Source organism: Lepisosteus platostomus, chromosome 11 (genome assembly GCF_059453375.1).
Source record: "Lepisosteus platostomus isolate fLepPlt1 chromosome 11, fLepPlt1.hap1, whole genome shotgun sequence".
Lineage (NCBI taxonomy): Eukaryota > Metazoa > Chordata > Actinopteri > Semionotiformes > Lepisosteidae > Lepisosteus > Lepisosteus platostomus.
In genome coordinates, this window is record NC_142621.1 from 14,625,753 (window position 1) to 14,643,289 (window position 17,537).

Genomic DNA, 17,537 nt, shown 5'->3' on the forward strand with positions numbered 1-17,537 from the left:
ATATGAATATCCATATATTGCTTGATGTTCCCATTATTTTGTCTCCCCCCTGTATATGTAACCATATAACTGTTATACAGTACATACTAATATACACTGTAGTATTGCATCCAAAAAGTCATGGAAGCCATGCTAAAACAATGGTCTATGTGGAAATCCAGTTTTCTGCCATGCCTTTAGGTCCTTCTCCATGATAAAAAAGTTAGACAATTTATCTCCTACTGATATAAATTCCAGCTTCCTCCTCTGTTACCTTACAGGCAGGCAGTTGGTAAAGGCGAGTGAACAATCCTTACTCGACAGGCAACAGTGGCAGAAGTGAGCTGATCACAACATAAGGTTTCAGCAACTCATGAGAATCCAAAGTGCCTCTCCATTGATAATGACATAATCTAATAAGATCGACTATCTGACAATGAGATTCTACATGGTAGGATAAGACGTTTGCAGAACTGTAATATCTGTTAGTTTCTGCTGTAGAGGCATAGCACTGAATTTCAACGCTAGTAAACTGTGAACATAGTCTTATCCATGAAAAAACATGTGATACCAAACTAATCTTATTGAAGGGGATGAGGGAAACTGTGATGTTGAATGTAGTTTAAGCAAATTTTTATATCACAATTATTTTATTTAATCTACTTAACATGGTTAGGTGACATTTCATAGATTCCAGTTTCATATTTTATATACAGTATCTCATCCTCCCGATTAATCTGACATGGCAAAAATAAATTCATTATTTCAGGAACCACTCGGTCCATTTTGATCCCCAGCTAGAGACTTACAGTATCAATTAGTACATGATACATATTGTTGTCAGATAAGACTCAAGGATGCCAAGCAGGTTTATTATCAACATGCAATGCCGTGACAGTTCAAGTTTAATTAACTATTTTTTCAGTGCTGATGACAATTAAACAACAGCCTATTCAAGACTTAAATATAGAATATGAAATAACATTGTAGCGGCGAGGCTTATTAATAAGGCAGAATTAAGTGTTTCTGAGCTTTCCCAAATTAGGCCTCATCTCTCTGTTCATCTATGAAACTATTCATGCAGGCTGATTTAAGGTTTCCTTTGATTTAAGGTTTCCTAGGACAGCTCCCAAAGGGGGATGCACTTAGCTAAGCCTGGCTATCATGATCAATGGTCATCCATTGGCGCCTATCTGTCTAGGGAGTGCCAGATGGACATCTGGACTGCATTCCTAAGTGTCAGGAGTAAGTGACTCATATCTCACCTTGATCAACCAATCAGGGACTGGTAGGGCCGAGTAACCCACGTGGGACTCTGATGCCCATGGAACTTTCAGCCAATCAACGAGTGGAAGTTCCTCCAGGTAAAAACAGGCAACACAAAAGATTCAGTAAGATTCAGGAGAGAATTCAGTGGACTTTTCTAAAGGGAATTCAAAGGAGAATTCCAGGGCAGGACGGCCCAGGAGCAGAAGGCTCCCAAGGGCAGGACATTCTCGCAGCGAGCCTCCTGACCATCCTGAGACTCAGCCCAGACAACCACGGAACGGCCAGTGTGTCCGAGTTCCAGAACTTTCCTTTGTTCTAAGAGTCTAGAGCGGAGATTGCCAGAGAGTAACCAGAGGATCCACCCGAGGTTAGCACCAGCAGCAGGCCTCGTGAACAGGTCGGAACTGTGGACAGCTGAATCACTATTCAGAACTAGCTCTTCATCAGGAACGACTTGCTGGGACCCACAGTCATCTTTTCTCCTGTGCACAAACTTTGCTAGTTAAAGCCAACACTAACTAGCCAGCCAGTGAGCATCTGCAGCGCACCGTCGCAAACCGCACAGCACAGCCTGGCACGGAGCCAGAGAGCGCGGATTGGACAGCAACAAGCCTGCAACTGTTTCTTTGTGCCCGCAGGAGATCTGAATCCCCAGAGATTGTATGAGTATTCAACTTCAATGCATTACAGCTCGAGAATTCAATTGTTATCCCAACCAGTTGATATCAATTTAATTCCTAAGAGTTATGTACTTGTTTTGAGTATCTAATGTAGAAGTTATAACCAAGTTCATTTATGAAACGGTCTAAATGAATGATATACTGAACGTATGTCCTCTTGATATGTGTAACACTTTGTAACTGACTGAATATATACCTTTTGTATTCTGATAACCCTCTCGATAAGATCTGTTAGTTTTATATGCATATTCTATGTATTAATAAATGTATCCTCGTGTATTAGTACCTGTGTGTGTGCGTTGTTTGAGTTATGTCGCATGGTTGGATTCTAAAGCCATCAAAAGAATTAATTTTGTGATTTACTGCTACAATTAATAATTGTTCCAGTAAATGCCCAAACCCTACAGAACTGGTGCCTTCAAAGAGCCCACTACATTACATTTTGGCTATGGCAACGTTACATATTTGGCGTCCCTGGGCCGGCTATGATTACAACATTAACAAAGAATGTCCACAGTTAAGTATGTGACTGAATAATGTACTGTACCCAGAAGAAAGCATTTTTCAGACTAGCTTACTAGAGAGGATGTATGACAGATATCTTTTAAGAATGAAGTTTCTAGTCAAATTAAGGCCACTTTCCTCCATTGCTTCAAACAAGCAGTCACAAGATAATTGCAGTATAGATGCCACAGAAAAAAAAATGGGGTTAGCTTCAAAAGTCATTGATGAAAATGAAATCCTAAGCTTTTTAAAAAGGCAAAGTAATTGTTATCTTGGGATGCTGAGGTTGAAAAGCTGTGCACATTGATAACAAGCCCCTGTAAAAATGGAAGAGCTGCAAATGTATCTCCATTGCATTTTTCTTGATTTGTTATTGAAGTGAAATATGGAGACATTCTGTTTGAAGCCAAGTCACTTTGTATAGCAAACAAAATAGTCAGGGCAGGAAAACAGCAGTTACCACATTTTTTTTTTAATTGGTAGAACTCATATTCTGAGACCTTTTGTTGTCAATACCTGAACTCTGCTCTCGTCTACATCAGATGCAGTATGTGAAGCGAAATAAGCATTGATGGAACTAAATTAATCTGCTTCTCCTAACAGCTTCACTAAACACTAATCAGCCTGCACTGGCATTTCAGGTCTATCCACAGAGATCTAAGGGGGGTGTCGGAGGTGAGGACAGAGGTGAAGTGTTTCTTTCTGCTCACCCACATGGGAAATTACACCATGAGCCACAGCTTGAAGCATGAAATTGAAACCGTCCTGCACATCTGACGGAAGCCTTCCGTCATGTTGAAATTCAGCATGAAGGATTTTAAATAATTAACTAGAAAAAGTATGACCCCCCCCCCCAGCTACAGTATTGTAATAGCCTTAAATCACAGCTCTGTGTTCATTGTATGAAATTCACTTTGTATAAAAAAGTGGGATAACTGGTTCAGGTGCGGTCACATTTGTGATATGATCCTGTACAAAGAAGCTGTATTGTGGTGCTTAACAAAAAAAGTAGATGAATGCAATTTTTTAAGGATGTCTTTGGAGGATGAGATCTTTTCTCTCCAAGTGATTTTTTTTTCCATTGTGTTAGAACCGAACCTAACAAGATAATGAAGGAACTTAACTTATCAGTTACAATTAACCAAATCATCGATCAGAGCTTTCCCTCCAGGTTGAAAGCTGGCAAGGTACGTATATGATATATTCACAGGAAGAGGACAAAACGTACAACTCCAGTGGTTTTGGAGGACCCCAGGTTGAATCTCACTAGCCCACTGTCAGCTTGTTCAAACAATGCTCTGCTCAGCCACCTGTCAATCTGCATTACAGGCTGCACTGCTGCAGTCAGAGCCCTTCTGTTCTGTGCCCTCTGGCTCATCAACACCAACATTCATTTAGTCAGCCTTTAAACAGAGACAGATTTTTATGCCAGCCTTTCACCAGCGATGTTGTCGGAGATATGCTAGGCGACGGACGAGGCTTCACACCTGCAAACCAAGCAACCTACTGAGGGTGAATTTCATTTGAGCCAATGTTGGTCATGCTAAGAATATGAATTGGGTCAAGCAGTGCATGATAAGGGCAGCAAAGGTTTCCATGTTTGATTGCCTACATATACCTTATGTTCTCACTCCTGGTAGTTTTGCATTTTTATGCCGACAGCATGTGACAGGCTGTGATAAGTCATGATGTCGGAAGTTGAGACAGAATCTAATTTTAGGGTCCCCAGAGTGTCATTGATCCCTTTCCCAGACTCAATCAAAGCACAGACATCATTTAGCCAGGCAGGACTATGTGGCAGCGAGAACAAATTATTTCGAAGGTGCAGAACAATAAGGAGACGGTTAACTACAAACTAAATAAGAAAGATCAAGCTTCAGTCTGTACCAGACAAAGAGATTCAAATGCTGAGGACCTGTGTAGCCGCTAGTGACTTTCAACAGAGGCATGAGTCCAGATAACTGCGTACACACAGATCCTATTCTGCACCTCCCTCAATGAAGACCCATCCTTTTTTTATAGGAAAATACTTACCAGATCCAACTAATCTGAGAAAGTTGATAAGAAAAGACTTAAAATACTGCGGGCAATGCTTACACTATACTGCTTTATGTAGTGCTTTAGTAGCTAACTGACAAAGTAATTGTATTTAACTTTTTTTCCAATCTAAGGACATCAGCAGCTTTCCATGCTCTCTCACTGACAAAAGCATACTCGAATGAGCAATACAGAGGTAGACAAAGCATCTTTGGGTAAAATTTGGCCCAGCTTTCAGAGTCAATACTAATTTGATAAGTGCTGTGGGGTCAATATTCTTCTTCGATTACTGCAGATCTTTATCTTGCTGTAGGGCCTGTGTATTCCTTGTTAAAAACTCTCATTCTTCTGTAGAACAGCTGCTTAAAAACGAATTCTCCCTACTCTTGTTGTCAGTGAAATATTTTGTACTTCTCCTAGATCGTAACGGAAATCAAACTTTTATCTGCATACTGACATTTAAACATAGATGTAGCAACACGCCTCAAGAAAACCATTAATGTGGAAAAGAAGATAATTTTCTCCTGTCTATACAGTATCTGCACTGCACTGTCTTCACTCATTTCTCATGCAAGGTGTTTTTCCTATTGACTTTCAGGGTGTTCCCTATGACTAGGGTGTAAGGTGGTGTGCTATGTCCAATTTACTGCTACTGTACATCCCATTTGAGAGTTTTGTAGCTCTTATAATATAATTACCTTTATTTAGCAGCAGTGTTACAGTATCAGAGGATCCACAAAATTGAACAGAGCAGCTGAATAATGCCACAATCATGACTCATTCCTGCACTAAGACAATAGTTTAGTATTTAGGTAGTGAGTAATATATTCAGCAGCTTTATCACCCTTCAGTTCACAACTGGCAATCCACTGAAGTTCAACAGGAGTGAGCCTGGCCAGTACCTGGATGGGAGACCTCCTGGGAAAGCTAAGTTTGCTGCTGGAAAAGGTATTAGAGGGACCAGGAGGGTCTGTGTGGTCACCCTGCGGTCTGTGTGGGTCCTAATGCCCCAGTATAGTGACAGGAACACTATACTGTAAAAAAGGCACCATCATCCGTATGAGACATAAAATCAAATTCCTGACTTTCTGTGGTCATTAAAAACCCCAGACCCAAAAGACTAGGGGTGTTAACCCTGATGACCTGCCCAAATTTCCCCCCACCTTACCAATCATGACCTCCTAATACAGTAATCCCCATCTAAGAATTGGCTTCATCACTCTGTTCTCCTCCCCACTGACAGGTGATCTGTGGTATGTTGGAAATGTAGGAAGGTTAAATTACACAACCCTATAGAGGAATTGAGCCAGAGACATCAGGGTTAACACTCCTACTCTGTTGCTGAATTCCATGTGAACTTAAATAATCAAGTAATCAGGACCTTGGTTTACCATGTCATCTGATGGATCACAGCTCCTGATCATGATCCTGGGATATTGTTTTGAAAATGCAGGTCCAGAGGAAGAAACTGGGGTTTTCCCTGGGGATCTCATATTCTAACACTGGCCAGGGCCAGTCTTGATCAGCCTCAGAAACCTGACAAATTCAGATTACACAGCAGTAACAGTAACACTGACACCAGCAAATTGATTTTTTTAAATTCAGTTATTCGTAAATCTTGGGCTCAAATGGAGAAAATCTCTTCGACAGTTCACAATTTTTGACCCCAGACCACTAATGCATGGTTTGTGTTCCACTGTGTTCCCTGTGTTTATTCTGACTGAGTATGTTTGACCAACTGCTCCTTCTGAGCGCCAAAATAGCCCATTTATAACATGAGGGACATGAAGCTCAGCAGGAATGATTTCTCAGCAAAGACGTCTTCTTTCAGACCCTGACATTTTCTTCATCTTTGATATACCGAAAGATGATCGAAATCAATCCATCAGCCCTTCAGCAGTACATCTTCATGTTTTAAAAGTTGGTATTTAATGTATTGTTCCAGTGTCTTACTAGAAATTGCGCTGCAACTTTTTTCCTCCCTGAGAAGCATTAAAAATTCAGGTGACCGAAAAAAAAAATTAAATATGTATAAAAATCATAGGCATGCAGTACGAATTGGTCTGCATGAATACATTTTGTTCGTCACACTGGAAGGAAAAAAGCTTCCAGCTGATTTATTTTTGCAATTCACATCCCGGTTGATCACTGAACTAGAATGCATCTGCTCCTCTTGACTGCAAAAATATAAAATCTTCCCGTTCCATCACAAACTCCCCTTCCACCAAGCTAGATGGGTGCTGCTTTGATGAAGGCAAGAGCAATGTACTGCAAGATCGAGGGTGATCGGCAAACCACGACGGATCAACGGTGCCAGCTACAGAAAGCATTCCGACACAGCGGGGGAACGGCGGCGCATTAAGGGTTAACTTACTGCAGGTGGACTCGGATTCATCCGAGCCATCTGAACATTCGGGTTCGCCATCACAGCGCCACCTCTCTGGGACACACTGCCCGTTCTTGCAGGCAAAGTCCGTGGTAGCGCAGGTCTTCTTTGCTGTTTCGGAAGAGAGAGACAAACGAAAAAGGCTGGTTGGTGTCTTCCTCGGGCACAACTTGCTCACACAGAGTGCCAAAGTTTTAACTGGGTGACACACAAGATTGGTGTAAAACAAATCCATTAAATTAACTTTTTTTTGCATAACCCTGCTGTGATAGCAGTTATTCCAGTATGTGTTTTGTGAACTAACTCTATAGCCATCTGTCTGCTGATACTTGTATAGAATACTTACTTGTATAAAATAGTAACCCAGCTACGCTACAGAAGCCAATACCTTGATCCTTTCAAGAAATGGTTGGATGATTATTGACATCTGGATCAATTATCTACTAACTACCAAACTTGCTACAGTAGATGGGCCGAATGCCCTCCTGTCATTTGTAATCTTCTCATTCTTATGTTCTTACATATTTGTACTGTATTTCCATCTACCTTGAAACACCCTGAAAAAAGTCTGGATTTTTTTACTGTGAGGTGTTCTTTAAATTCATGATCCTTTCAACAGGCACTTAAACACGTTCTTATAAAATTGAAGTACTTCTGAATGTCACCCCAGGACTACAGACCTTGACACAAGTTTTACACAGCAGGCAATAACGCTGGAATGCAATAATATTCTCAACACATTTTTAAAAACCTTTAATCACGGATGTCAATTGCGAACAAATTCTCATTTACTATTATGATCTGGTCACTAGGTTGAAACCCCTGGTGAAGACATACAGGGAAACTGACAAGTGATTACCGACCTGTTTTTGTAAATAATTTATTTGGAGTTCCGCCCTGCAGTCACCACAGTTCCAAAAGTGAGAAACTAGTGAAATAATGCAGCAAGACAGCAGCTAAAATAAAAAGACATTTTCTTATCCTTAAACGGTTGCTATCAACTACCAAAAAAAAACTGTTAGTTTAGACCGTGGATGCGGCCTCCCAAATAAATCTCTCAAGGTTTACTGGGAGAAAAGAAAAACAAAACCTCTTCTGGGAACCATTATCATCGCAGCTAGGCAAAATTACAGTTACAAATAAAGATGGTGATTTAAATTACCAGTAAGATTGCTTCTGAGTCGAAAACTGCACAGGAGGAGAAGGAAACCACCCGAGCAGTAAAGCCAAAATCAGAGACAAGAGCTAAAGGGTTCAGCTAAAACTGCATTTACATTCTGACAGCTTCATTGGTTTCATGGAGTCGCACAAACTCCGCTGAAGCTCTGCACACAAAGGTACAGTATAAGTCAAAAATAAAAACGCAGCAATCTCAGTGGCCAAAGTGATGGGTACAGACTGCTTCAAGTCCCTTACTTACAGCCAGTAAAAGGACAACTCACTAGGGGGAAAAACAACCTGCAAATTGTGGAATCTATTATAATCCGCCTTTAGATTTTGCGCTTTACACATCTTAAAAATGTGAAAAACAGACTCAATTTAAAAGGTACAGCTTCTGGCTCAGCCTTTAATCTTAGAGCTCTAAATGATAAAGGATGTCGAGTAAGGCAGCACTACGGATAAGCAGCTGAGTTTTAGTTTCAGGCATGATTTGTCATTTCTGCTGTAATTTTTATATGGCTTATCACAGGATTTTCCACACAATATATTCCAGTATAGAAAAGTCAGACATACAGTAGGAGCGAATACTCAGAAGTGACATCTTCTACAGGTTTGTAATGGGCAGCACTCTTCATCCTGGAGTTATCCCATAAAACTCCTCTGCACAGGTATTACAAATCTGTGCCACGCTATATTCTGATAATACAAAAGTTTAGAACCACTGGGTCTATTTAAAGAAAAGAAAAAAACCCAATCAAAATATTTTTTCCTAAATTAAAAAAAAACTGCAATGCTGCATCAGATGATAAATTAAACCTCAGCTTGATGACCTCAGCTTGTATCCTCAAAATTCATCATACAGCATCCAACCTCCAATTTCTTCTGTAGCACATCAGTTATCCTGATTTTCAAAAAAGATTTAGCGAATATTTTAGGTATTTCCCAGTTTTTAAGTTTTAATTATTCCTTGGGTGTTTTTCCATTAATCTGGTCTGTTCCTTTAGCTGCCTGAAGGATACATAACGATGACATTAAAGCCTTCGGAATGCACTGTACGCTGATCCCTATCATATATTGCTCAATGAAGACAGACATCAATAGCACACTGCGCGACAGACCCTGGATCAGGACCTGACATTTCTTTACATAGGGATACATCGCAGATTTAAATATGTGCTTTCTAAAATCACAACATAAAAATAACAATAAAAATTAAGACAAAGACTTAAAAAATGAGTAAACACACATGAGTAGAATAGCATATTTAAGAGGTAAAAGTAATTAACACCTGAAAAGCAATGCCATTTACAAACGTGCACGGCCCTAATGGCTTGTTTAATATGGAAGGTTTTGTCTGAACAGTCAAAAACCACCAAGCGTGCCCCATTAAGATTCTACTCACTCTGTTATTAAAGCTGTGCTGGGTGCAAGAGCCAAAAGACATCCTAACAAAGGGCAAATGGAAGCCTTTTCATATCTTTATCATGTCCTTAATGTGCAGGCAGGTTACATGTGGGATTAAAAAAATTGATAAAAATGTATAGCTTGAATTGATTTTACATTGATCTTGACATTTTTTTAAAACCTACTGCAAAATGTGCATCACAATAATTCCTTAGGTTTTGCATCTAAAATAAACTTAGCAGAAGAAGATACCTTTGTTATCTTCAGAGACACCAATACGTTTTATTTAATCCAAAAGGGTTTTCCTCAGAAACCTCCTAATTTGATAAGCTCTGGATTTTTAAGTCATCCTTGACCCATGATTTAGTTCCAGTACGACAGAAAACGAGGGCACTGACAGAGGTAAGGAGGTTAGGTATTTTATTCCTGTCAGTCGGAAGAGCAGGTGATTTGGGTCTCTAGAAGAAAGCTGGGGAGTCAGGGTTGTGCCTTATTAAAACCACAAACATCAAATAGAGGACAAGCCATGGAGAAGATCCTCCAGGAGGGAAACGTGTACTGGGGTTCAAAGGTTTGTTAGAAGATGAAAAGAATTCTAGGAATACACTGGGAAACTGAAGGAGCAGACAGAGAAAGAACAAAAGCATCTTGGGAAAGCGAAGCGAGATTGGGGCAGCTTCTCCAAAAGCACAACAAAGGCCGACATCTGAAGAGTACTGTGAAGAGCCGCCTTGAAGAACAGGGTGGATTATCAGAGAACTACTGCCAGAGGCACTGCACATAAAAGGAACAGTCTATTTCTGCAGTCTATTGTTTCAAACTTTCCCTGAATATAAGAAGCATAAAAGACTGAAAAATATGTCAAGACCTTGTTATGCATAGTGATGTTTTCTTCCACAAATGCAAAACAGAACCTGCAACGAACAGCAGAACTCAAGAGGAAATATTAAGTATAAGAGCTGAATCTCTTCGCGTGCCTAATTCAGAGAACCTGATCAAGCATACAGCAAACAATAAGTAGCCACACAAAATACTGGAATTTGCCACTGTGTTTGCGCCACTGCAATTACCGGTAATGTTGACATCATAATCAGGTTTACCTCCTGTACTTCAAAAAGTAAGGCACAGCAGATGTATACTTATCTCAGAAGCCAGGTGATTTTCAAAAAGCACATTCAAATAAATACATAAATAAATATAATTAAGGCAAAATGTTTTCAGAAGCCTCGCTTTGGCTTCCGACAGACACATTACAAAGGTTAATCTCCTTCCCTTTAAGCTTTCCAATACAGTGTTCTCAAAGCCTGTCTTTTATTCTTTTATATAGTATTAAAGAACTGTGAAGCATTTCCAGCTGCTTGAGAAAGAAGAGGAATGAATCAAACTGGACTCAGGAGTCCATTATCCATCCACATTCAAGTTATTCTGAAGTACACACAAACATACACAAGCACAGCAGGGACAAGCTGAGTGTGTAGTAGATTTCCCCATATTATCCTGCCAATATACTCCTCAACTGTCAGTTCTTAACTTTTCACCTGGCTCTGAAAAGTACCAATTTGTGCCAAACTGTGGGGTTTTCTGTAAGGTGCGATACCATAATCATTTCACTTGCCAAACACTCGCTCTCACTGTAGCTCCACCTTTCCATTATTCCAAAACTGATTATGACCAGTTGCAGAGTAGTGTTTTGCTCCTACTCTATGGCAACCCAACATGTCTTCTATACAAAGTAATCGGCTAGGCTCAAGAAACAGTGTTAACAGTGTTGGCTGAATTTGACAAAGTGAAAGGGGAATGCTAGAAAAAGCAACTGCCAATAAGCCACTTTCAAGCAGGTCATTAACATGCTTGCAAATACGTGATTTGACTGACAGCAAATTAACACTTTAACACTTCAATATCTGGTTCTGGGAAATATGGAGAAAACTTGTGATCATTTACAAACTAAACTTTTAACTGATTAAGTTCAGCAATAAAACTTTTTTTTTTCTCTCTTAACGCTCTGTTACTGTGCACATTTCTTTTCATAACCAAATGCTGGGCATGTTTATAACTGTGCGGGAATGTGAACAGTTACAAAGGAGCTCTCCCTGCAAAATTCTGACAGGTATCACAAGAGTTTATCTGAGCCACAGAAGTTCTAATTTCCCAGGCAGATATAAGGCATATCTGGGGAGTTCAGTGACAAGATCATTTCCCAGGGCCTCTAAGAATGAAGCTGGGGCTCCTCATTAGGCGGAATGTCTGCGTCAGTCCCAGCAGGTGCCATGTTGCATGACTCTCGCTATGACAGCTGTCTCAGATCCTGCCTAAAGAAGCCTCTGTAGCTGACAAGAGGAGTACTGACCAGGAGAGTTTTATTAAATTGAGCTAGACCGTGACCTACCACCCTAGTAGCTCTGTACAAGCATCTCATCAAGGTGGAGCTCCCTGGCAAGTCCGTGTTTTAATCATTTCTATCATCGTCCACAGCCTCCCAGCCTTGTGGCAATGGCAAGCCTAAGTGTAGCCTCGGCTATAAGCGATTTCACTACTGTAATGCTTCTCCCATTAGCTGTCCCCAGGGCAAGCTCTATCACTGTAGCTGAGGAAGGTGATAGTGAAAACCTCTCTGGCAGGCGTGAAACCAAGTTTAAAGCTGTCCTCCTACAATGATGTGAAATTTAACAGTGAGACGCGTTTCCCATTAGTCGAAATATCAAATTGATTCGTCTATCAATCAGCCTTTGATGTGGCCACTGTAGAGAAGAACAGGAACGGTGCTGAAAGTTTCCATGGCATCCCAATTCTATAGCATCCCGCAGCACATTTCAACAGTGTGTGTAGTGTTTTATAACTTTGGGGAAGGGAAGTGCTGCTTATTGCTCTGGACTTGTCACTGGGAAGTTCCGAGTTCAAATCCTGTGTGGGACAGTTCTTGTACCCTTGGGTAATTCTTGATTCGGACTGCTCTGATGAGTAGAAATGTGAGTTTCTTAGGATAGAAATGTCTCCCAAATACATTCAGTCCTTTAAATATTAACTTTGATATAAACCATTGATCCTTTGATACTAACAGGCGTAAACATTGCTAATGATTTTGAAAAAGGTACGTTCCAATGATGTAATGCCGTTCACAGATTCCCCCTTACCTTAATACCACAGAACTGCAATGCAAACCATATCACACTGACACAAGCCCAACTCGTCACCATTACCATACCATGTTACCATTATGCAGCATACCTCTATGTATCAAGAGATGACAGAGACTGGTGGGGGAGATATATTCAAGGATAAGAATATGGTGAAGTCCCTCTCCAGTCTTGTCACTGATATTTTGTAGTAGGAGCAGAAGTGGCTAGGATTACACTTCCATGTCCTGGGAATAACTTGTTTACTTCCCTTTCGCTATAGGAATTTTATGATGGCCAAATGAATACTTGCTTGAATTCATAAGGGTGCAGCAAATCAAAGGTTTAATTAGAGACCCTGTATGCTGCTTGAGACCAGGTTATCCCACATAATGTTGCTACTGGGAAAAAGGACTTGTGTGAAGGAAAACCAGAAGAAACCATGAAGAAATTGTCTGACAAATAGTAACAGAGCATCAGTTCAAAACAATCCTGGTTGGTAAATGGAAAGACGCTGATCTTTTTTTACTGGATTGGATTTTGTAAATATGGTGTGTTTAGCTCCCCTCTCTTTAAACAGCTTGGCACCACCATTAAAAAAAACTCAGTTCTGTGTGGAAAGCCATCTTCATTCTAGAGGATAAGCCAAAAGAGCTCAGCCAAAGGTGACGCGATACTCTAATCTGTCCCAATGGTTTGACAATCTCAAGAATTCAAATTCTACAAGAAGCTTCTGTTAATACATAAGAAATGTGCACTGTGATAATTGGGTACAATGATCACGCAGAGGCTACAGTCAACCATGCTTGGTTTTTTAACTCCACGGTGTATAGATCATATGTCATTATAAATCAAGGTAAAAGCATGCCTGACCACCTTACATTTTAATGCTATTAATTCTATGAGAAGACAGGAGCAGAATGTAGCCTCAGTTAAGTAGAAAAGTAAAGTAGGAAAAAAAAGTTCTCCTTCTGAGAAAAAAAAGTTTCACATGAAATTGCAATCCCGTCTTTGTTGAATTGTCTGGAGACCTCCGCTGCAGCAGTGTATAATTAATTTTTTGTGGACTTTTTTCTGAAGGAGAAACCACTGCTCCACAGTGGAGACAGTATAAAGTTTTAAAGTTTAGAGTTAAAGCCACATACTGTAGTTCTCGGGTTTTGTCCTCAGGCGTGCTACAATTTGCTTTTTCCAGTTTACTTTGTTCTGCACACGCACACTTATGACAGGTTTGCGTTTTATCTGTCTATACTGCCTATATCTTACACTGACAATGATCAAGTACAAAGCCTTGCTCCAGGAACCCCTTTGGCTTCAGTAGTGCACATTGGAACACAGCTCTTGCTCTGAGCACTGAGATTTATTAACAAGTGTAAACATATTAGCTGCAACCGTGATTTGTTTCTTTTTTCTGGGGGTCGTAACACACAGAACACAAAGCAAACATGTAGACCTAACTTTTCAAATCCTTTCATCCCCCTCCTGTTTTTTCAGTGTTTTACAGGAAACAGTAATTAGAAGCATATGGTGTGTGCATGCAAAACAGGACTCTTACAAACAGCATTAATAATTTCTGCTTTGTCAACCAATCTGCCGGGGTGAAAGCATGAACATTCAGTGACGTATTGACTACTTTAAAAAAGGAAATCTCAACATACCACTTACTAGTAGAAGTACAGTACCAACTGTACAGATTTTGTTAATGAACAATGTTTGTTCTCTCTATAGTACACATAGTTCTCTTTAATCTTTTTGTAGGGTTTTAAGCTTCAGTTATTTCAATTATTGTAGGAAGATTATGAACAAATACACTTCTTGGATTGGTTGTTCTACTTGTTTAAAAACCTCACACTCCAATCAAATGAAATTTGAAATTTGAAATTTGGTCTCAAAACAAGCCTGGCTCGGACTAGCTGGTTTATGCAGTATTCAATTTGTATTTTTTTGCAGGCTGGTAAATCTTTTTTTTTTAAATAAAACAAGTCTAGACAATTGTAAATAACATGCTAATGATGGCAAATAAAAAGCTGAATTAAGATGCGAATAGCCCACAAGCAAAATACAAAAAGCATCTCTGGCCTTTATGCATATCGTCCAATGTGCCATGCTCTTTTTTGTTCACAAAGGGGGTTGACAGAGACAGGCTAGACTCACTATAAGCAAACAGAGATCTGGGATTAAATGTTATTAAGAATATTGCTTCCTGCATACAATGAACATCCTACATATCAATAAAACCAGCACACAAGAGACCAGATCTCTACCAATGCTTTCAACCACTTGTATAGGAAAGCCGAAAGTGTGCTCTGTAGCTGTTCGGTCTCAGACTAATCTCTGTCAGATAAGCCCCTATCAGACAGATATCATTGCAGAAGCTTCTGAAATAGTTTGGATTTCGATTCTTGCTCAAATAGCAAAACATGAAATAAGGCTGAGGAGAAGAGGTGGGTTGTTTAGTTTTGGGTCAAGTCAAAAGGATGATCTAAAGTTACCTACTATTGTGCTGTGATTTTAATCAGCGTGGGTATTAGTGGTAGCATGCTACCAGAATAATAGCTTTGATACTTCCTCTGCACGAATGTTTTCCAGTCACCTAAGCGTATCCAGGACTACCCTGACCATTAGAATACAAATTACCCCTTGCAATGTCAACCGGAACACTGTGCTCACTGACTTCTCATCTCATCCCAGATGACAAGTGAGTAAACAGCGCTGGGCCTACAACAGTCTTGGTAGCATTTCACATGGACAAAAAAGTCCTTTTTTTTAAAACAGGAACAGGACATGTTTGCCTTTCTGAACTGAGTTATTAAGAAACTAACAGCAGGTGCTTTTTCCTACATGACAGGATTGCAACACTCCATTCTGCCAGCTTTCCCGGAGAATGTGAAGGGGAGGAACAATCTTGTATTCCTACATTTCAGCTTGGAACAAAAGGCACCTTTTTATAAACGTCCAACATGCAAATCGCTCATCAAACGTCTCCCGTTGAACTCTGGTTAACAAAAACCTGAGAACTTTCTTTTTTAACTTTTTGTGCTATGTTCACAGCAGGCCTGGTGTGAGTACTGCCAACTTGAGATGGGCTTCCATCAAAGGCACTTTCACAGAGACAGTGAACTGATCAGGCACGCTCTCTACAGCAGGTAAGGTTTATGTTAGCAGTTTTTGGCTGCTTTAGGTACTGGAGCTTAGGATGGAAAGAACTCTGGCTTTTAGAGATAAATGGTTTAAATATCCAGAAGAAAAGAAATCTTCTGAACATTCTTTTTAGTAGAAGCAAGCAATTGTAAAAATGACCTGAAAATTAACATCTTCCAACTCTTAAACTAGCCACAGCACCCTGGAAGTTATCTTTAATGTAGCAGTGCTTTCTTTGCCTGTGTGCCACTTGAAACTTTAAAGGGTACAATGCATAATCAAGAGAAAAAAATTAAAAAATGAAAATACATATTTTTATATTACTTTTGGGGAATAACCCAAGTGTACTGTGGCACATGCGAAGCATTCACACAAGACAGAGCCCATGACTGAAGACTGCTCATGTGGGAACTGTCACACATTGTACAAGTTCAGTTTTTCAAGCTTGCCAGGTGTAAAAAACAAAAACAGAGAACGTCAGAGTTGCTGAGTAAGAGCTCTGTGATTTTAGTGTCTTTAGTCCCAGCCAGGATGAAGTGTGTATTCACTTTGAGCCAAACCCATAAGAATCACTGAAATAAAATGTGTTTCTCAGGCCAGTGGCATGTATGCGTGTGGGGGAGGTGGGGCAATGTGACACGACATTTTAAGATTAATATAAATATGCCCTGTGGTGGAAAAGGTTGAGAAACACTGATGTGTAGTAATTCCCCTTCATAGTTGCTGTCTTCCTTTCATGCTAAATGCTATTTGTAGTAATAAGACTTACTCAAACCACGTGCCTTAGGATAATTTATGTCAGAACCTGATTTTATTACTACATTAAATCAATCCAAAAAAGTTATTTACCACCTCATAGCCACACACTCCAGAAACATTAAACTACCTATAGTATGTAGCAAGATAAAGTGCATAATTCTCAGGCATTGTTTGTCCTCTCTACCAGTCTTAAATCATCTGAATTATATGAACTGGCAAACAAACCAACACTCGTTCTTGTGCTCCATTAGTCCATGTTGGGCATAGATTAACAATGGCAAATGCTCAGACCACTTCAAACCAAAAAAGTCACTTCAGAACCTAACCAGGTGTGACCTTGGTTTGTCCTCAGGATTTGGTTTTCTGTACATTTTCAGTGTCTCCAAACAATGTCTCTCTTCACTGCTGAGAAAAAGGCTCACAAACTGCATGCATATTACAATACAACAGACACATTGCTGTGTCAATTCACAAACTGGAGAGCAGTGGAAGCCTTATTGAGTCAATTTGTGGTTTTGGTTGCTCAGTAAATCAGTGTTGTAATACATGACTGTGGCACTTTCCAAACCCATTAGATCTGATTTCCTGACTTGTGGGCTCTGCAGATATTCCATATGAGATTCAACATGAAACCTATTTTTCCCTTTGTTTCAGGCGAGATTGGTGAGCTCGGATAAAATGTAACCAACAAAATCTAATTTAAAATTTCCTCAAGGACCACTTATAACAGAAACAAGAATTCATTTGTATATCCCCTGGCAAAACGACCTGTATTTGTTCACATCTTTTTTATATACCTAAAACCGGCCACATTTAAAGCAAGCAAGCCAATAGACAGATACTGTATGCACATACCCACAGCTGAACATCCAATTACATTTCTCTTCTGTCAATGTCAATAGGATGGTTGTTTCCTCACTTTCTTTTACCCATCTATTCCCAGCTGATTTGGAAACGCACATTTTGTCTTCATCTTGAGACCACCCCTGTACCCACAGAAGGTGAATTAGGAAGCACAGAGAGACGCCTCTAAACCAACCACCCAACAAGACACTTATTTCATTTGAGCTACAAGCTCTGCAGCAACGCACAGGAGGATCA

General features: G+C 39.9%; 1 protein-coding gene across 3 annotated transcripts in view; it reads right to left on the reverse strand.

Moving 5' to 3' along the window:
* Positions 1 to 17,537, reverse strand: part of lrp8 (low density lipoprotein receptor-related protein 8, apolipoprotein e receptor) — a 126,259-nt gene that overhangs the window by 60,467 nt on the left and 48,255 nt on the right. For all 3 annotated transcript variants that reach the window (XM_088598625.1, XM_088598626.1, XM_088598627.1), the window contains exon 3: positions 6,844 to 6,966. In XM_088598625.1, coding sequence (XP_088454751.1) covers positions 6,844 to 6,966 — 123 coding nt within the window. The remainder of the gene's footprint in view (positions 1 to 6,843; positions 6,967 to 17,537) is intronic.